The sequence below is a fragment of the Nomascus leucogenys genome, chromosome 11 (assembly GCF_006542625.1).
Source record: "Nomascus leucogenys isolate Asia chromosome 11, Asia_NLE_v1, whole genome shotgun sequence".
Lineage (NCBI taxonomy): Eukaryota > Metazoa > Chordata > Mammalia > Primates > Hylobatidae > Nomascus > Nomascus leucogenys.
Window position 1 is genome coordinate 101841191 of NC_044391.1, and position 22613 is coordinate 101863803.

The window sequence follows — 22613 nt, forward strand, 5'->3', positions numbered from 1 at the left end:
TAAAAATATTAAATACATGCTGTATTATATATATCTTACATTAAATTATATACTCAGATATTTAAAGTAATCCTATATTTTATTATCTCTCTTCCTGCTATGTCTCTAATATAATAAACATGGATAGTCACATAGGAATATTTTCATTTTTATCATCAATTGATGTTCTGGATTTAGTATGAGTTCAGTAATTCTAGGAAATACATACTTCCAGTTCAACCTAATGAATCACAGTCATCCCTCAGTATTCTCTGGAGACTGGTTGCAGGACAACTGCACTACCACCACCAAAAAGTATGGATGTCCAAGTCCCTTATATAAAATGTCATGGTATTTGCATATAATCTACACACATCTTCCTGTATACTTTAAATTATCTTTACATTACTTATAATATGTAATAAAATGTAAATGTTATGTAAATAGTTATTATACTATATCATTTATGGAATAATGACAAGAAAAAAGTCTGTACATTTTCAGTACAGATGCAGTCATCCATTTTTTTGCGTATTTTCAATCCACAGTTGGATGAATCCGCAGATGCGGAGCTTGTGGATACAGAGGGCTGACTGTGTTAGGAGACTGCCATTTATGAGGAGATGGGAGCATACACTGGTTCATCACATGGTTCACCACTCCCATACTGGAGTTCATTGTTTGATTCTATGCAAGTCCCAGATAGTAAGGACATCAACAGTCTGAGAAAGCATAGGGTGCTGGTTAAGAGTACAAGCTCTTAGAATCAGATGGCCTTAATTATGTACTAACCATCTGACCCTAGTATGATGGACTCTTCCTCAGTTTCCTCATCTCTAAAATAGAGATGAGGACAGTTTCTACCTTCCTGGGTTATTGTGAAGATTAAAGATATTATTGTCAAAGCATGTGTATAACAGTGCTTGACACATAGAAGTGCCATGTAAATGTCAGCTGTTATTAATTACATACATAATCGCATATTGCTAAAGGGAAAAATGTTTGATTAGATCTAATTCCATCATATGCATAAATAGATCATACATATGCAGATACCAGTTTTCCAGTTTTATACCTGTTTATATCCCTCTTTCCACCCAGAACCCAGAATAAGGTTTGTGCTCTTATTCCCTTCTTGTTTCCTAAATCTAAACTTTCCAGTTCCAAGATCTCTTTCCTTCTCTTCCTCCCTCTATCCTTCCTCCTCTCCTGTCTTTCTAATTGCCTGCATTTCTCTGAAGTATTGGGACCTAAGAGTTCAGCAAGATAGTAAGAAGAGGAATTTTTTGCATAAAAATGTGATTTTATAAAATTAAATTTGATAAAAAGAGCTAAAACAATGTGATTTTCAACCTGAAGAAACTAGTTTCTATATGTAAAATGAGACGGAGTGGCATGTGAGAGGGCATACAGGATGCCCTCTGTTACTACTGCAACAATCTGTTGCCACTATTGAAAAGAGCAGCTCTTCATAATGACCAAAGGTTAACTAGCTTTAATATAATTTGTTAATTCACTTACATTTCTATTAATTTATGTATCTCTCTGTTAAAACCAGAGTTGGAATAGGCATAAGCACTTGACAATGGTATGATGGAGGGAGCAGTCAGAGTAGTTCAAAGGGGGAAGAACTATAACCATCCCCACACAGCAAAACAGACACAATCCAGGCCAGGGGCAAGAAACAAAGTCATACCTCTAACATTTTATACCATTCTCATATTCTAAATAATCAAAACAACACCACATATTGAGTACCTACTAAAGTATTGTGCTAAGATATAAATTGCTTCTAGTTCTCCCAAATGTCCTAAAATAATATTAACTTTTTTCCCATTTAATAGACGAGTAAACTAGAGCTCAGAAAAGTTAAAAACAGCAGTAGTGGTATAGCCTTGAAATTTAAAACTAGTTCTATCTGACCAAAAACAAGTGTTTTTTTTCCACTAAACAAAGATAACCATTTTAAAACATTTCATCAGACTACAAACGACTCCAAACCAAAATTTTGTCTTCTTAAAATAAGAAGAGAGAAAAAAAAAAGTAATAGCTCTCCACCTTTTGCAGCCCTCAATGAATTTAGGGCAATTATTTTTATAACCACCAGAGGACACATCAATAGTCTTGTCAGTGGTAAATAACAATTAGACCCTGCTAAGTTCTCACCCCATTCACGTCCATGCTCACTCTCTCACTTTTACTCTCTAGTCAAACTTTAACATAGGTTTTATATTACAAGTAACATAATAAAATTCCTAAAGATGAAGACGTTCTTACCTTATTAACAGAATCCAATCATTTCAAATATTATAACTAAGTAAAGATTTGAATAACAACTGCTGACTCATAAAAGAGCAGTTTCTTTTTAGACAGTGTTTTAAAGACAAAGGGCAATCAAGTTATTTGCTATGGCAGTTATAAAATAGAAAACTAGAAGTTATCAATGTTCTAAACAGTATACTCTTGAACAGTATTTAGAAGTCAAATGCAGGAGGGGTCAAATCCTAGCTCTCTGTGTACTAGCTGTATAACCTGGACAAGTTACTTACTCTATAAAACAGATAATAGTATCTTCCTCACAAGACATTTGTAAGGATTATATGAAATAAAATACTAGAGGCATGTCATACAATATTTAGCATATACTAAATGCATCATCAATGGTAACATTTCACACTAATAGTACAAAAATAAGAACAATGTTCATACGTTTGTTATATATGTGTGTAGACTGGCAATCACCCTATCCAAAGTAGTCTTAGGAACATGTTGTCTTAAAACAGAATGAGGGCCGGGCGCGGTGGCTCACGCCTGTAATCCCAGCACTTTGGGAGGCCGAGGCGGGCAGATCACGAGGTCAGGAGATCGAGACCATCCTGGCTAAAACGGTGAAACCCCGTCTCTACTAAAAAAAATACCAAAAATCAGCCGGGCGTGGTGGCGGGCGGCTGTAGTCCCAGCTACTCGGGAGGCTGAGGCGGGAGAATGGCGTGAACCCGGGAGGCGGAGCTTGCAGTGAGCCGAGATTGCGCCACTGCACTCCAGCCTGGGCGACAGAGCGAGACTCCGTCTCAAAAAAAAAAAAAAACAGAATGACTAGGATATTTGAAACACAAAATGTATTTTGGCTAAGTTACATGAAGCTTCTTGATCTGTGTTTCCAAAAGGCCATATGTAGATTGTTTCTCTTCCAAAGACTTCTTAAGTTCAATAATTTTTGCTTCAAGGGCTTGTTTTTCTTCTGAATTAATTTCTCCCTTTAACCGTGACATTCTCCGTTCCACTTGTTGAATGTGAAAATCCTGTTACAGTTAAAAAAAAAAAAGTTATTACAAAGAAAAAAAAGCATTTTTATAAGTGTAAAAACAAAGTGAATACTTTCTTATGAGTTTGGACTAGGCGTTATCATGTAATAAAGTCACTTTAGTCTTTCAGTAATTCAGGATAAAATCCTTTTCACTCTAAGAGGAACAAAAATAAACTATATCTCAACAATCAAGGTACATGATAGACACAGAAATAATCTTCTGAAAATATGACAAAGTTGGGGGATGTTTATCATACTACCACAATGGAATCTCAGTGAATTCACTGGATTTACATGAATTTGGATTTCTGAGGGCACATTATCTAAGGGATACAAAACAGGTAGTCACTAATTGTTAGCCATGAAAAGTTCAAATATGAACATCTAATTAATTATTCTTAATATTATGCTTTAACATCTGTAATTTTTAAGAACTAAGAATATACATTAGATGAGAAAATTAAGATGTAGAGATGGAGAATATTAAGAAATTAACAGAAATATATAAATAGAACAAAATAAGGAAAAACTGAAAAAAAAAATACCTTTATTAGCATGGGAGTGAGGGTGGTGGTGCATAACTAAGAATCAACATACAGTTTTTCTCGGTTTCAGATATCTCATGCCTTCTTTAGTTTTACTCTGGATGCAAATGTCTCAGGTTCCTTTAAAACACGGTTCTCCCTCACTAGAGTTCTCTCTCCTCTTGCCTGTTTATTTCAGATTGAGTGGAAAAATAGCTTTTAAGGCTCCCTCACCCTACTACTGATCTAACATGATGTCTCACCTTCAGCATCTGTCTGTCTTCCACAAGAGTGCTTATAAGTCTTTGTTTTCTTAGAACATGGCGTATCTTGACCATCACAACTGTAATAAATCAATATGGAAGATATTCATAAAAGTAACATCTACCTGACTGTACATAATTCCTTGTTGCTTCAAGGTTTCAAAATCCAGTTTTTGTAACTGATGGTTGAGATGTTTCAGAGAGGAACGAGTTCCTTCAACTTCTGATAAAACCGCTTTTTCTTTCATTGTCTCAGTCTGTAACTCCTGAGCTTTCTTAAACAGCACACCTTTTATGAGGTTCAGTTGAACATCTACTTCCTGATAATAAGAATTATAGTGATTAATGAAATTAAATATATTGAAATCTTATATTTATATGAACATAATAATTTAGAAACTCAAATAAATTTGAACCCTCCACCATTTTAGCCCTTTAGAAGATAAAGCTCTTCTCACAATTTTAACAAGTCCCCAACATTTCTTATGGTCTACTCTATTCTAGTAGACTAGGGTAGTTTTTATTCCTGTGTCATACCCCTTGACCTGTAATTTCATCCCATGCTACCCTAGCCTAGCAGTTGGCCATTCCACCGATTTCCTCAAAAAATAAAGTCCACTGGAAACATACAGCCTGTACATTCACAGAGTTTACTAAAGTCTTGAGGGTGCTATGGGGAAGAAATCACATCACCCAATCTCCCACCTTTCAAGCACTATCCAGTGGTGAGCAGGTAAATGTTTAACCATCATCTCTCCAGAAGATGAGAGGCTAGGGGGAGAATATGATTTCCATGGTATAAATACTCCCACTATGGCCAATTTCATGCTATTAACATGATTCCACTAAAGGCAGAGTTGGGAAGAAATTCACAGAAACAGACCATTTTGTGGTATTTCCAACATACAGATAAAACAGACATAAGTAAACTTAAGAGTCCAGAATAATAAAATATTTGGAAGTAATGAGTGCTGAGTATGTATTACTTTTTTTGTAAATGCTATTTATTTAACTATGAGTTTGTATAATTTCATTTTTAATCATAGCTGTATTTAGGAAAGTTTCTAAAAATTTAACTATTGGCTCTTGTAAGCTGGTAGGAACTGGCCCCAGCACACTACAGGAACTACCTGTCACTCACTCTTTGCCTCCAGTTGGCCTCTACACGTGCAGCTCTAGGAAATAGAAATGAGTCTCCCATTCCCACTGCTCCTCTCTCAGGAAGCAAACCTGTCTTGACCTGGAAGCCTCACAACCAATGTATCTAGGCTTTAAATTGATCTACCATGCCATGATCAATTGAAAATTATCATTTTTAAATGCTGAAATAAGTTGCCTATGTGATCTTATACACAAATAAGCATATTTTCCTTTAGCAACCAACAAACCTGAATATGACACAAAACAAGTCTGTGACTGGCACATTGAAATCCTTGCATAAACAAGAAATATAATCTGATATTCAGTGCATTATTTTACATAAACAATTTTCAGTGGGCTTAAGATCTTCTCAAAGATTGCCTGGCAGAGTTTTAAAGTCAATGCTTAGTGGTGAATAACACAGTATATGTCCAAAAAAGATAGGGTTGGGATTTTTTCAAACAAACAAAAACCAACAGCAATGAAAAAAACCCCAAGACTATGAACACAGCCCTGCTAAAAAACAATCAGTACACCCTGCTGCTAATATTATTAATTTTTCTAATTTAGCTAGTTCTTCACAAATGTCTGAAGTTTTTAATTCTCTGTGATGAAAAGGTCTATTTCATACAAATTTCACAGTGTTTACAGGTTTCTGATAAGTACTAATATCATCTGTTACAGGGAATCATGCTCTTAGGAAAAAAACACCAAAACTTTTAAAAAATAATGTGTAATTTGAATATCATTCATGTCAAGATTGCAGCATGATTTTATTACTTAGAAATTTTACAGCACACTGAGCAAGTCGGATTCCATCGAAATATAAATAGAGCCAGATGACATATAAGCCTTATATTGGAAGATTTTGCCACCATTTTCAACTACCCCTTTTTCAACCCCTCCAAATGAGTAAAAGCAAGAAGTAGTGTCAGGTCGCACTTATAGTTCACATTTATAGTTCACTTTGAAGTTTTCAAAGAGGAAATGGTGCACCGGCCTTTTCCAGTTCCTCGAAAATTGGCTTTAATGCCATCAACATGCCAAAAAGACTGAGGTAGAAGAAGGTGCCAGTAGAATTAGCAAAGTTACAGCATTTCAAAGCCCATTTACCAAAACATTTTGCCAGATAATAAGGGTTTAAAGAGATAGTAGATGATGAGGAAGTACAAATCAGGAATGTAGATGATGATGGGAATTTGATTACAAAAAAACAGTGATAATCATGTAGAAATCAGTTGTAAAACAAAGCCACTTTGCAAACTATTTATATGCAATATATGAATAGATACATGGATGATGGCAGGGACATAGGTACAGTAGGCTTTGGGAAGGAATGGAATCCAGGGCACAGTGGGGGAGCTACTTTTTTAAAAAGACATCAAGCCAGGCATGGTGGCTCACACCTGTAATCCCAACACTTTGGGAGGTGGAGGAGGGTAGATCACTTGAGGTCAGGAGTTTGAGGCCAGCCTGGCCAACATGGTGAAACCCCATCTCTACTAAAAATAAAAAAATTAGCCAGATGTGGTGGCATGCGCCTGTAATCCCAGCTACTCAGAAGGCTGAGGCAGGAGAATCGCTTGAACCTGTGAGGCGGAGGTTGTAGTGAGCTGAGATCATGTCACTGCACTCCAGCCTGGGGCACAGAGCGAGACTCAGTCTCAAAAAAAATAATAAAATAAAACAAAAAATAAATACAAAAACATCAAGATTAGTAGCTTAAAAAGAGAGGAGGCTGGCCGGTGCAGTGGCTCACGCCTGTAATCCCAGCACTTTGGGAGGCCGAGGCAAGCAGATCGAGCCCAGCCTAGACAACATGGTGAAACCCCATCTCTACTAAAAATACAAAAATTAGCCAGGCGTGGTTGCAGGCACCTGTAATCCCAACTACTCGGGAGGCTGAGGCAGGAGAATCGCTTGAACTTGGGAGGCGGAGGTTGCAGTGAGCCGAAATCTCGCCATTGCACTTTAGCCTGGGCAACAAGAGCCAGACTTCATCGCAAAAAAAAAAAAAAAAAAAAAAAAAAAAAGAGGAGACTGAGACTGAGAATAACTTCAGAAGCAATATTTGAAAAGAGGTCCCAAACCAGATTATAAATGTGATCATACCAAAAAGCAGAGCTTCTTACAAGACCTCCTTGTCCTCTGATCCTAAGAGTCTAATTAATTCACTGTTGCTAAATTTTCTGTGATTTAGGGAAAAATTAAAACTAAACTTTACCTTCACATCTTTTTCCTCCTCTTTCACTATATCTTCCAAATTAGTAGCTTTCTCTTCTACAGACATGGTTTTCTCAGTTATCTCCTTTAATTTTGTTTGTATTATCTCATTATGATTTTTAGTTTTTTGTAACCTGAAGAGGGTTTATCATAAAAAGATAGAAAACATGCCTAAAAAGCATTTCATACAAACAAATAATAGTTTATCCTAATATTTATTTGTATAACTTGAAGGGGCTTTTTGCTGTAAACCTTTTTATTACCACTACATATTTAATAGACCATAAAAATACGGCTTCTGAGTCTTTGTGATGGAAAATATGAGTAAAATTTTTTTAGTTTAATAATGTAGTAGCTGGCCAGGCGTGGTGGCTCACGCCTGTAATCCCCCCACTTTGGGAGGCCAAGGCGGGCAGATCACAAGGTCAGGAGATGGAGACCATCCTGGCTAACATGGGGAAACCCCATCTCTACTAAAAATACAAAAAATTATCTGGGCCTGGTGGCGGGCGCCTGTAGTCCCAGCTACTCAGGAGGCTGAGGCAGGAGAATGGCATGAACCCAGGAGGCGGAACTTGCAGTGAGCTGGGATCACGCCACTGCACTCCAGCCTGGGCAACAGAGCAAGACTCCGTCTCAAAAAAAAAAAAAAAAAAAAAAAAAAAAAAAGTAGTAGCTAAAATCTTGCAGTTATTTAACCAACAAATAGTCTTAAGTATTTAATAATTTTCTAGATATAGTAAAAATAATCATAAACATATTTAAATAGCTTTTTTCTTACCTTGCTGTTTCTTCATGAATGTCCTTCTTCATCTTGGAAATATTTTTCCTCAGAGCTTCTAAATCACTGGAAGTTCTATTCACAGTGGCTTTTAAAGAATCCAGCTATTTATTAGTTAACAGACAGAAACTATATATTTACTCTGTATCTTATAACATTTCATTTCTGAGTTTTATTCTGCCCACTTTAAGTTCTAACCTACAACACACCACAAAAATAGTAGCCATTTTCTTGTATTTAATATATAAACAGATTTCCATATTGATCTGATATCAAATTTTAATTGGCTTTGTTGTATAATCCTAGCAAATTATAGAGAACACATATGTGTTGAAAGTAAATACAGAAATGTCTAATATCACTAGAACTGCTCAGAAAGAGCACATCCCCAAAGTCAAGATGAGCTAATATATATATGCTCATAAGAATCATAAGTTTAATTGGATTTGAAAAATCTCAAAAGATTCTAATACATCAGACTCCTAATAACTAAATTTTACTGTTAATAGTAAACTACATTTTACTATTAATCAAAATTATTAAAACAGAAAATCCAAGAATCAAATTTTCTTTTTTATTAAGGACCTTTGCAAAAACCCTGAACTCTCCACCAAATACTCTCAGAACAGACAAATTCAGTAAGGTTTCTGGATGCAAGATCAATATACAAAACCAGTTACATTCTATACACTTACAACAAGCAATCCAAAAAAGAAATCAAGAAAACAATCCCATTTACAATGACATCAAAAAGAATAAAATTCTTAGGAATAAATTTAAGCAGGGAAGAAAAAGATCTGTACACTAAAAACTACAAAACATTGATGAAAGAAATTGTAGAGGACATAAAGATATCCTGTGTTCATGGACTGGAAGAATTAATACTGTTAAAATGTTCATACTGTTCAAAGCGATCTACAGATTTGTGAAAGTTGTCAAAATCAAAATGGAGTCACTTGTGTCAAACCCTGAGAAAATTGAGCTGGGGAAGGCCATGAAGAGAGAGCTCTCATACATATTTGCCCAATAACAAGAACTACCCCAGGAGACTCTGCCAGAACCACAGCCTTGCATAAAGACCACTGCAACCTTGCACAAAAACTCTTCTACAAAGACATCTGCCCAGCAACTGACTGATCAACCTTGGACTGACACTACCCTGATTGATTCCTATAGCCAAGGATTATTATTTTAAAACAACTTAGGTAAACTTACTCATTTTACCTTTAAAAACTTTTGCCTTCCTTTATATCCTAGATATGCCTATAATCTGTCATAGCCTGTATATACTGGATTTTCAAATTCCCTGCTCATTCCTAATTAAGCTCAATATTTTTAGAGGGCCTCTCTCTGTTATTTAGGTTGACAGATTCAATACAATATCAAAATTCCAATGTCATTCTTCACCGAAATGGAAAAACAATTCTAAAATTCATATGGAACTATAAAAGATCCCAAATAGCTCAAGTAATCTTAAGCAGAAAGAACAAACCTGGAGGCAACATACTTCATTATTTAAAATTGTATTACAAAGCTAAACTAATCAAAACAAAATGGTGCAGTCATCCATTGGCATCCACAGGGGATTGGTTCCAGGATCCCTCACAGATACCAAAATCTACAGATGTGTAGGTCCCTTATATAAAATGATATGTATTTGCATATAACCTATGTACAGCCTCCTGTACACTTTAAATAATCTCATGATTATTTTTAACACCTAATACAATGTAAATGCTATGTAAATAATTTTCATATTTTTAAAATTTGTATCCTTTTTTGTTGTTATATTATTATTTTTACTGGGTTTCTTTTCTGAATATTTTTTATCAATTGTTGGTTGAATCTGCACATGCAGAATCCACGGATAAGGAAGGCTGACTGTACTGGCAAAAAAAACCAGACACACAGAAAAATGGAACAGAATAGAGAATCCGGAAATAAACCCATGCATATATGATCGACTAATTTTCAGCAAATGTGTCAAGAATACACAATGGGGAAAGGATAGTCTCTTCAATCAATGATGTTAAGAAAACTGGATAACTATAGGCAAAAAAAAAAAAAAAAAGAAAGAAATTGGGCTTTTCTCTGGTACCATATACAAAAATTAATTCAAAATGAATTAAAGACTTAAATGTAAGACCTGACACTGTAAAACTTCTCAAAGAAACATAGGAGAAAAGCTCCTTGACACTGGTATCTGTAATGATTTTTTGAATTTGACACCAAAATTACAGGCAACAAAAGCAAAAATAAACAAGCAGCACTACATCAAACTAAAAAGTTTCTTTAAGGGAAAGGAACCACCAACAAAATGAAAAGGTAACGTACAGAACGGAAGAAAATATTTGCAAACCATTTACCTGTGATGTGAATGGCACCCCGTGGTGCTTAATCAGAGATTTAATCAGAGTATCGCAAAAGTTCCACAAACAAAGAGACGTTAAAAAAAAACAAAAAAACTAGAAGCAGTTTCTTCATCACAGGAAAAGCTTTATGCTTATTTTATATTTTATAGTGATTTGTCATGAACATACAAGCAAATCTTTTTTAATTGACATACCTCACCCTTCAGCTGAATTCTACTAGTTTCATGGTCCTGATATGCCGTTCTACATTTTAAAAGTTTACGATCAGCCACAGAAATTCTTTTCTCATACTCTGTGTTATTCCCAATCTCACTTTCCAAAAACTTGATCTTTTCTTTAACCAGATTTTCTTTTTCTCTTGTTTCCTGCTTTATCCTTGCTAATTCCTAGGATTAAAACAAATATGTTTACTTAAATATATGTTTAAACTGACAAAACTAAAAGGAATTTGGTTTCTATTTTTCTATTATTACATTTAGTACTTATTTTACCAAAATTTCTTAGAAGACATTTTAAAATACTTTCATATTAATAAAAACAAAATATTAGTATGCTACATATTAATGTCTATAAATTCATGTTGTTAAATGTCTCTGTTTTGTTTCATATATCTGGAATTTTGCTAAAGAGATGAGAAAAACGGTTATGCTTTTATATATGAAAGGTAAAACCTACAAATGTAACAGTGTTGAATATTTTTCACATGGAAAGCAGGATTTCAATGAAGTTTTCCAAATATTTTACAGACCTGTTTTTTTTTCATATTTTGAAAATAGCATTTTTGTTATTGGTTTCAATAGGAATGTCTTCACTCAGGCCTTTCACTGGTCGTAGAGACAATAATAAATAGAATACACAAAACACTGTAACTGAAATGTGGACAAAGTACCATGGGAACAAAGAGATGATGAATTCTTTCCAAGAGGAGTCATTAGTCGACATTATACTTTCCTGGCTTTCCAGGATAGGGAAGAAAAAAAAAGAAAAAGAAGAAGTAGAAGAAGAAAAAGACGTGCCCAAGAGGCATCATTTGAGTCAGGCTTACAAACATGAATGGGGTTGCATAAATACTCTAATGTAGTTAAATTGTAGGGTGGGAAGGCAGGGGTGCAAAAGAATATATTAAGAAGGGTTGGGGTCCAGATGAAAGGGATAAAGCTGGAAAGGTAGGGTTTAGGGCCAAATTGTGAAAAAATTCAAATGTCATGTTAAAGATCAACTTTTAAGCAATGTAAAACAAAAAGATGTCAAACCTGGGAAATAAAAAGATTAGATGTTGTTTTTACAAGTGATGCTGACGGCAATAAGTTGGATGAATTAGAAAAAAAATTACCCTAATATGTATTACTTGCATGTATTCCAAAATGAGGTCCTTCCAAACAACTAATCACAGGAGATTGGGGGAGGAGGTATGTGTTCTGAAATCAACAGGTTTTAGAAATGCTGCATGTATACATATTAGCATATTAAATGGCTACACATCTGAGATATAACATATTTTAAAAAGGAAATTTTAAAGTTGTTTAATTTTCAAGTTGTTTAATCCAATTTTTAAGTTGTTCTAAATATTTACTGTGTTCATTCACTCAAAAGACACGTCAAAACTTCCTAAGTTTCAATATTTCAGAATATGAATCCAGAGTTTCTTGCCTTATGATTTTTTCTACCACTTAATCAGATGCTTTAATTCTACTTTAACATCATACTTAATAGTACTATTCATCATAAAGTTTTCATATAGGTAATACTAGGTAATATTTTAAAACTTCTACACCGTAATAACAGCATAGTAGAAAAATATTTTTCCACTCCTACACATTGTTTCTTTTAAGAATACAATTTCAGGATTTTATGACCAGACCCCTGACAAGAAAACACTGAGAAGGCAGGAATGAATTGTTTTGCAGGAAGAGGAACAAAAGAGTATAATATCAGTTAGGAGATAAAATATGCCATCCTCAAATATGCTACTGTCAGAGGCGTTTGAACCAGAGAAACTCCATCTTAAAGAGGAGTAGCGTAAAATAAGGCTGCGACCTACGGGGCTGCATTCCCAGACAGGCAATCTAAGTCACAGGATGAGATAGGAGGTTGGCTCAACATACAGGTCATAAAGAACTTGCTGATTTAAAAGGTTGCAGTAAAGAAACCAGCTAAAACCCCATCTGACCAAGATGGCAAAGAGAGTGACCTCTGGTCATCTTCACTGCTTATTATATGCTAATTATGATGCATTAGTCTGCTAAAAGACACTCCCACCAGCACCACGGCAGTTTCCAAATGCCCTAGCAATGTCGGGGAGTTACCCTATATGGTCTAAAAGAGGGAGGCATGAATAATCTACCTCTTGTTTAGCACATAATCAAGAAATAACCATAAAAATGGGAAACCACCAGCCCTCAGGGCTGCTTTGCCTATGGAATAGCCATTCCTTTATTCCTTTGCTTTCTTAAAAAGCTGCTTTCACTTTTACTCTGCGGATTTGCCTCAAATTCTTTCTTGCATGAGATCCAAGAACACTCTTTCAGGGTCTGGATCAGGACCCCTTTCTGGTAACAGTATGAAAATAAAACCATAGAAATCAGAAATCCTATATATCAGGGGTTTCTTAAAAATGTGTTCTGTTTTGTTTTATTCTCAGAGAGCAGTTGTCAAACACTTAGAAGCATCCCACTGCCTAATGGAACCACCTCTTAGCAGCCTCCTTAGTCTCTGACAGCACGGTCAGGAGATGTCAACATGTAAGTAAGGAACCACTGTGAATGTGACCAGGGAGCTATTAGTTGTGTATTCTGCCAAATCAGCTGACCGAATTACATTAGCCATGGGGTTGTATGTGAAAACTGATTGTGGATCCGTAATCCTGGATCTCGCACATGACTTACAGAGAGGAAACAGTCATGACTTGAGAAAAGAATTTTTATCTGAGAATTTTATATTATCAAGCCCAGAAAGGCATTAAAATCAGACAGAAATAACATCCCACTCCACCCCTTTCATGAGCTATGTACTCATGTCTTGATACGGTTTGCTATTGCCACAAGCAGCTATAAATTAACCTAATAATGCCTCAGCAGATACTATAACCCACACCCTGCAGCTTAACAATGTATAGCCAATCAATAGCTGATGTTATTTCAATGTAAATTCTTGATAAACAACTCAGGAACTCCCTCTTTTTTTCTGCCTTTAAAAATCTACTTGTAACTGCTGCTAATTGGAGTGTATATTCAGGGCAACTTGAATCTATACTCCCAGGTTGCAATCCTCAAGCTTGGCCAAAAGAAACTCTGCTTCCATTAATTTTGCTTCAGCTTCTTCCTTGTAAGTCGACAGCTTAATGTTTGAAAGCAACGAAAAGTTAAGAAATATTAACAGCAGGCCAGGTGCGGTGGCTCACGCCTGTAATCCCAGCACTTTGGGAGGCGGGTGGATTGCCTGAGGTCAGGAGTTCGAGACCAGCCTGGCCAACATGATGAAACCCTGTCTCTACTAAAAAAAAAATACAAAAATTAGCTGGGCTTGGTGGTGGGAGCCTATAATCCCAGCTACTTGGGAGGATGAGGCAGGAGAATTGCTTGAATCTGGGAGGCAGAGATTGCAGTGAGCTGAGATCACGGCATTGCACTCCAGCCTGGGCGACAAGAGTGAAACTCAGTCACAAAAAAAAAAAAAAAAAAAAAAAAAAAAAAAGGTAGTATCAGCATTAATTAAGAAAAACCTCCTTAAAAAAAAAAAAAAAAAAAAGAAGAGAACCTCGGCCAGGCGCGCTGGCTCATGTCTGTAATCCCAGCACTTTGGGAGGCTGAGGCAGGCGGATCACGAGGTCAGGAGATCGAGACCATCCTGGCTAACACACGGTGAAACCCTGTCTCTACTAAAAATATAAAAAAATTAGCCAGGCATGGTGGTGGGCACCTGTAGTGCCAGCTACTCGGGAGGCTGAGGCAGGAGAATGGCGTGAACCCGGGAGGCGGAGCTTGCAGTGAGCAGAGATCAGGCCACTGCACCCCAGCCTTGGTGACACAGCAAGACTCCGTCTCAAAAAAAAAAAAAAAAGAATTAAGAGAACCTCATAGTTAAGATTGGTTCTCCTTTGTTCCTCTTACGGAGGTATAACCAATTTTGTTGATAAAATGTTGGTTACTTACAGAAATTGAAAATACAACGACCAAAAGTAAACCACACCCAGGTACCAGAATTTAAACTCCCGGTAGCCCGAGCTGCTTGCCAAATGCCTTTCCATGGAGTAGATGGAATTTAACCCATCTTCTCACCTGACTCCAAATTCCTTCTCTTTCTCAAATCTTCCCACTTTTATTCCCCATTATTTCATTCCTTAATGATTTTCCAAAAACATTCTCCTAAATTACCTCTGAAAATAACAAGAGATAACACTTGGTCTGTGTTATCAGTGCAGTATTCCCTGTTTCCAAGCCTCTATGTCATTATTGGTGTCTCAGCTTCAAAAGTGAAACTTTATTGCAGTCTAGGTTTCTTTTCTGACTCTCTCTCCTTGTCCTTTGGCTATTCATGGAGGTTCATTTCCCTACGGTAACTTAGTGCCAAATAGCATACACATTAAATCCAAGGGACCCTGGACAGCCATGTGTAAGTCAGGGCATTGGTTTTATTGCAAGAACAGTATCTACTGACTCTCTCTTGTTCCGCAGTTCTGAGATGACAGGATCCAGTGTTTGGAGTTATAATACTACACACAAATAATCTTCATCGCATTTCCAAATGGATATAGAGTCAGCTTTCAAAAATATTTACCAAAACTACTGAATATTGCTACAAAAGTGACTTTCAAATAACAATGTGATTTACATTTGGAATAATGAGTTAAATACAAAAGAGACAAATACAGCTGAACATTACAAGGACCAAACAACTACTTTACCAAAGCACAGTTATCTATGTCTCCATCCCTCTTCTGCATCTGTTCTATTGTATTCTCCCACTGTTTAATGAGTTCTTGTCTTTCATTATGAATCTTACGAAAATCTTGTGCTGCTTTATCCAATTCTAACTGTCAAATAGAGAGCAAACAACATTTCTGTGAATTTAAATGGTTTCGCAAACATCACCTTGAAAATTAAGAAATAAAAATCTTCCTTAAACTAACCTGTGCACTTATAGTCTCTGTAAGTTCGTTGTCAAGTATCTTTCTTTTCTGATTACATTCCAAAGTTAGTCTTTCTAATTGCAGAGTCAGTGCCTATGATGTAATTAAATACAAAGATACTTATAATTCTCATTCTATTAATTTAAATGTCAGTGTATCTAACATTAAATAGTATTACACTATACATATACATTTATTTTATATCTAAAACAACTGTGAAATAATAACTCTTTCTTATCTTTTAACCCCAAAAAGCTAATCTAATGTGTTTGCATATAGCTGCATAAAAACTCAATTGTTTCTAAAATGACTTAATATTTTTAAAGTAAATTAGAAAAAAGATTAAGTTATAATTTGCTATTTGAAAGTTTTAAAATAATGCATTTGGTATTAAATCTACTAGAAAATAGCATGTTTTATAATACTAGCTTTATTAGTATCACCCGATATAAGTAGATTTTAAGTGATTTTTATCACATAATCAATAGCACTACAGTATCAAATCAGCAAAAACTACATGTAATATTCAAACTACATTTTAGGCAAAATAGCTAAAATACTTTAAAATAGTTCTAGTAGAAAACTTTCTCTTCTGAAATGTTTTTGAGCATCCTTATAAATCAGGATATTCTTAACCTGCGGTCCACGGATCCTCAAATAATCAAAGGGAATCAGAGAATCTATGAAACAGTCAGCAATATTTTATGGGTATTTGAATATAGTTATTTTTTCTACAGAGAAGACATTTGGCTTTATTAGCTTCTCCAAGAAGCCTCTGACTCAGAAGTTGAAGAATTGCTGCCTTAAAAATCGTTAAGTATAACTTTAGGTAAATAGGTTGACATACTACAGATTTAGAGAAAACCTAACAGTTACAATTTGTAATTTCTCACCCTGATTTTATTATCATCTTGTTGTGCATACTTCTGAAGAGTGAGAGCATCACTATCTTTATGAGCGGATTCTTCTAACCAGGCCTCCAATGCTTGCTGGTCCCAGTTCATTTGACATTTCAAACCATCCAATTTTTGAGTGGCTTTAAATATGCCATTCTAATTTCCAAAGAGAGAGAGAAAGGGGGAGATTACAAGACATTATTTACTATACAGACTAAAATAAAACATACCTTTATATACTATGCAGCAAAATTAAAAATGAAGAAATCCAGTCCCTGCCTTCCAGATGTTTATGCCATATTTTAATTATATAAACTATAATTATATAGCTTGTATCTTAATTATTTCATTGTGAAATAGAGGAGAGATGACTATACAAAGTCAAGAACAGCAGTTGAGCCAAAGCTTGCTTTAAAAGGCTTTAGGCTTTAAGGTAGCTCCCTCACAGCAACTGCATCAATCATTCCACCAAAGCCACTCCAAATATACATGCAATCATAGTTAAAATAATATGTTTGGTATGCTAACTCAAATCCAAGACAAGTATCCTTCAGCCCCATTTCCAATCATATTTGCCCCTAAGAAGTCTCTTATAGAGAAATTTTGGAAACATTTCTAACTGAAGTAAATATAGTAAAAGAGATAAAAACATTTATGTACATTTAGTTACTTAACAAATCTAGACTCATAAAAAAACAGAGAAGACATATTTGAATTACATACAAATACAAATTTGTAATTTGTATGTAATTATATACAAAGTATAGATATACAAAGTATGTAATTATATACAAAGATTACATTATAAAATATGTAAGTGTATTTCCATATGTATATGCACACGTAAAGAGAAGAATCAGAATTTGGAAAGAGCTCGCAAATCAAGTAACTATAAACTAAAGAAAAGACAGAAATAGGTTAAAGTAGTTTAATGTTAGAGTCACAAAACTGATAAATCATATGAAAGGTCAACATTTTAAATAAAATTCAAAATTAAAAGTGATTTTTTAAAATGTGGCTGTTAAAAATCTAACACTTACATATAAACCATGCCTGGTATTTTATAACAGGCAGCAAGTATGGTACTTTGCATATAGCAAGTCTCAGTAAGTAGCTGGTGAATGAATAATGGGAAAATGTAATATTCTATTATTGTTTCATTCAAATCACAGCTCCATGTGCCTTTCGCTGTCCAAAAAATATGTAAGTAAACACTAGGAAACTAATGTATGCCTTTCCCATACAGGAAAAAAAAAAGTCAATGCTCATTTGGTGATGGAAGAATGAACAGTAGCACAGAATTTTAAGTAATATTTCAACATATACTTCTTTATCACTTTTCTTTTCCAGTATTGAAGCCATCTCATTTTCCAGCCGTTGAATTTCATCTTTCACTCGTCCCAATTCTCTGTGAGCAATGGCCTTAAAATGTTCTTCACTTTCAGTCTCACACTCCCTTGCTTTGCAAAGAGACTACAGAATAACACATAAGATAAAAAGGCTTTTAAAATTTTAGAAATTTTGAATAAAAATATTTATAATAATCCATTAGATTAAAACAAAGTTCCCATAAATTGCTTACATGACGTACTATTAATTCCACTACTCTAAAATCTACATTACATTAGACTGTGATTACAATATAGTTGGTGTTGCTCACTAGTTGTAAGAAAGTCAATGAATTGTGCTAGGAGAAAATACTGTCAATAGTTTTCAGATACTACGCTGATCTAGGAAAACTAAAGAAAACCAAAGTTTCAGTTAGACTTAAAACTTATTATCTACAAATAAGAAATATCCATTAAAAAACAATTGAGAAATGAGATGTTTTATATGAATTGATCACATATTCTAATTAACAGACATTATTTTTAAATAATTAAACACCAATGGTTGTAAATATTCTCTGGAATATATTAGCATATAATCGCACCTTTATGTTGTTTTATGTAATAAAAGAGTATGTGTTAACTAATTTTACAGTGCTTCAAAGTTATCACTTAGTATTAATTTTACAGTACTAAAGCTACCATTGTTGGAGGTTTATTACTCTTTTGTCTCTATTACTCTATTCATTTGAGGTTTGATGATAATAAGATACAACTACAGAGTCTCTGCCTCTCCAATCCCCAGCTCAGTAGTTTAATAACTTAAGGAAAAGTGTTGTTCCAAATAGTTTATCAATTACTCAATCACATTGAGATTCCAGAATTCTGAGATTGTTTTTAAGTTTATTAAATTTGTAACTTTCTAATAAGACTCATAAGCCATGAAATACTTACTTATCTATACTGATTATAAATTGCTTTTTAAAATATGGCACTGTTCATTTTTTTGAAACTGCATACTATTTCTCAGACAGTAGATGCACTTTTAAAAAAAACTAGTTTGAGATAGAAGTTAGAAAACTTTCCAATGCTGTTTGCTGAGCTGCCTGGTTTGCTGGGCATCATTAGGGAGTGAGTTTCTATACTTGAACCAATTATGAAGCTTACTTAATCACCACAAGTTTTAATTTTTATTATATTTATGTTAACATTTCTAAGACGCCTAATGTCTTCCCCAGTCATCTTAAATAAAGTCTCTTAAGTGTAATTTAACTTTTTAATCTCAGGATTATTATTATGAATTTCAATTCTTGAACAATGCTAAGATGCCCTATGTGTAGACTACTGGCCTCCACTCAAAATGGCCCCAGTGAGTTGTGCTGAAAAATAAAAAAGGAGACAGAAATTTTACTATGTATTATATTAGCTCTGTTTCTGCTTATGGCCATCATTTCTCACCACCATCATTGTACCTTTCTCAAATAACCTGCTGTCTAATACAGATTGTTTGAATAATGATTTCTCCTTTCATATGGATTAATTTTTTGTTTAAAATTGGAGCAGTCGCAGCACTTTGGGAGGCTGAGGCAGGAGTATCACCTGAGGTCAGGAGTTCGAGACCAGCCTGACCAACATGGTGATATCCTGTCTCTACCAAAAATACAAAAATTAGCTGGGTGTGGTGGGTGCCTATAATTCCAGCTACTTGGGAGGCTGAGGCATGAGAATCTTTTGAACCCAGGAGGCAGAGGTTGCAATGAGCTGAGATCACGCCACTGTACTCCAGCCTAAGAAAGAGAGCGAGATTTCATCTCAAAAAAAAAAAAAAAAAAAAAAAAAAAATTGGACCAGTAGTTAGTTCCTCTAAGCCTTTTTCTATCTACTTTCATGTTCAAGGTTATGTTCACAATAGTTTAATTATGCTAAGGTTTCCTATTATAGCTGTAAAAATCACAGATGTAAATACACTATGAGATGTTCCATGACTACACGATATAATCAACATAAATTTCAGTTACTGTACCTGTGTAATTGAGAGCTCTTGCTTAACATTTTTGAAGTGAGAAGCCATAGAATTAATTCGCTCTTCAGACTCACGTAACTCATCTTGCAAGCTTGCTCTTTCATCCTTCAGCTTTGACAACTGTAAATAATAAATACCATGATTAACCAAAGTCCTGTTAAGTTTTACCATATGAAGGACCTAAAATCAAAGAAAATTAAATTTTCATTTACATTGTCTTAGTCAATTTGGACTGCTATAACAAAAATATCATAGACTAGGTAGCTTAAACAAAATTTAATTTGATTCATGAGAAATTCCTCACAGTTCTGAAGGCTAGGAAGTCCAAGATTAAGGTGCCAACTAATGTGGTTCCTGGTGAGGGCCCCCTTTCTGATTTGCAAACAGATGCCTTCTTGCTGTATCTTCACATGACAGAGAAAGAGATCATCTCCCTCTTGTCTTTTCTTAAAAGGGCACCAACACCATTCATGAGGGCTCTATCTCTATGACCTGTTTACTTCTCAAAGGCTTCATCTCGAAATATCATCACATTGAGGATTGAGACCACCATATGAATTTTGGGAGGACACAAACATTAAAAACATAGCATTTTGTTTCTTTAAATGTCCACATGAACTTCTAAAATCTACTAATTCTTTAAATATTATAAAATAGTGTTGTGATTTGGAGATTACTGTGGGAAAATTAGCACCATATTACACGGAAAAGAAATCTCTTTTAGATTTGCAGCAGTAGCAGATCTACTCAAAAATGCATTTTTCATACAGCAATACTATATTTTTATAGGGCAAAAATGAGATTCTATTCCATTATTAAACCATAACATATCTTTTTTTTTTTTTTTTTTGAGATGGAGTCTTGCTCTTGTCACCCAGGCTGGAGTGCAGTGGCGTGATCTCGGCTCACTGCAACCTCTGCCTCCCGGGTTCAACGAGATTCTGCTGTCTCAGCCTCCTGAGTAGCTGGGATTACAGGTGCCCACCACTACACCTGGCTAATTTTTTTTTTTTTTTTTTTTTTGTATTTTTAGTAGAGAAGGGGTTTCACCATGTTGGCCAGGCTGGTCTCAAACTTCTGATCTTAGGTGATCTGCCCACCTCAGCCTCCCAATGTGCTGGGATTACAGGCATGAGTCACCATGCCCGGCCTAAACCACAAGATATCTTAAGCGAACAAGAGCATACTAACAAGATGTAACAAAAACAGAGCAGGAACCGTAAATTTGAATAGTCGCTAGGCATCAAGCATGATTTCTTCTCCAAGAACTCCTTTTCAAACCCCATTGAACTGGACTAAGTTTAAGAGAACAGAACAACTGACTTTTATGTACCTAGAAACTGTTTCTTAATGTATTTTGCTGGAAACAAAACTGTGTAAATGTTAAACAAAATAAATCCTTGGGAAATTATAAGACAGATTCTCAGGATTATTAGAATATACTATCCCTCAAAGCAGCATATAAGGGCAACGAAATAAAAATATGCTTTCTTGAGGTCTGGAGCTACAGTCCCCAAAGTCAGGGATATCTCCTGAGGGTACACAACAGAATCCACTGAAGTGTGAAAGGAAATATTAGAATTTCGATTTAAGAAAAAAATACTAATTTACTCATTTGTATGTCGTATACTAATATTAAATACTTTTTTTTGCTTTTTGTGTCATTAAATTTTAATTCCCTCTCGTTTCCTGTTCTTTTTTTAAAAAGTTATTAAAATGAGTTCTTAGTTTCTTTACTTTTTGTCTTAATGATTGAATTAAAAAGGCATTTAAGGCTATATGTTTTCTTTAAATAAAATTTTTGCTGTTTCCCATGGATCTGGGCATGAAGTAGTCTCTTTTTACTGTTTTCTGAAAGTTGATTTTTCCTTTTCAATTTCTTTTTCATATAAGGGCCACCCAAGAATATTTCTCAGAAACATGCCTAAGTATTTAATATGGAGGATCATTTTTAATTATTTAATAAATAATTTTAAAAAATAATTTTAAAATAATCTATTACAAATTCTATTGGCTTATTATCAAATAATGTGACCTACAGAATGTTTGTATAGCATTTTAGGGATTATAATTTTTTAATTTTGGCAAAATATACAGCATAAAATTTTCCATTTTAACCATTGCTATGTGTACAGTACAGTGGCATTAAGTACATTCACACTGTTATACAACCATTACCACCAATCCATCTACAGATCTTTTTCATCTTCCCTGAACCTCTATACAGATAAACACTGACTCCCCATTCCCCGCTCCTCTCAGCCCCTGGCAACCACCATTCCACTTTCCATCTCCATGAATGTGACTACTCTAGGTCCTCATATAAATGCAATCATGCAATATTTGGCTTTTTGTTTCTGGGTTATTCACTTAGCATAATGCTTTCAAGTTTCATCACTGACTTTTAATGCATTAAGATTTTGTTTTGGTATAGTACATGATCCACTCTTGTAAATGTTTTATGGGTATGTTTTAAGGTGTATATTCTTTATTCAAGAGATAGGTGTCTCTATGTTTTTATTTTTATTGTATTATATCCCTTATATCCTTATTTTTGTCTAGTAGAGTTGTCTAATTCTGAGGTGCTCATTAATGAAATAGCTCACTGTAACTGTACTTTTGTCAAAGTCTACTTGCATTTATAATAGG

The 22613-nt window shown here is 34.8% G+C and overlaps 1 protein-coding gene across 1 annotated transcript in view; it reads right to left on the bottom strand.

Moving 5' to 3' along the window:
* Window positions 1-22613, bottom strand: part of CCDC39 (coiled-coil domain containing 39) — a 67917-nt gene that overhangs the window by 32458 nt on the left and 12846 nt on the right. The window contains exons 2-11 of the mRNA XM_003256515.4: window positions 19965-20084; window positions 17940-18086; window positions 16611-16769; window positions 15718-15810; window positions 15493-15621; window positions 10784-10975; window positions 8218-8321; window positions 7438-7570; window positions 4199-4393; window positions 3117-3281 (exon numbers count right to left, since the gene is read on the bottom strand). Coding sequence (XP_003256563.1) covers window positions 3117-3281; window positions 4199-4393; window positions 7438-7570; window positions 8218-8321; window positions 10784-10975; window positions 15493-15621; window positions 15718-15810; window positions 16611-16769; window positions 17940-18086; window positions 19965-20084 — 1437 coding nt within the window. The remainder of the gene's footprint in view (window positions 1-3116; window positions 3282-4198; window positions 4394-7437; window positions 7571-8217; window positions 8322-10783; window positions 10976-15492; window positions 15622-15717; window positions 15811-16610; window positions 16770-17939; window positions 18087-19964; window positions 20085-22613) is intronic.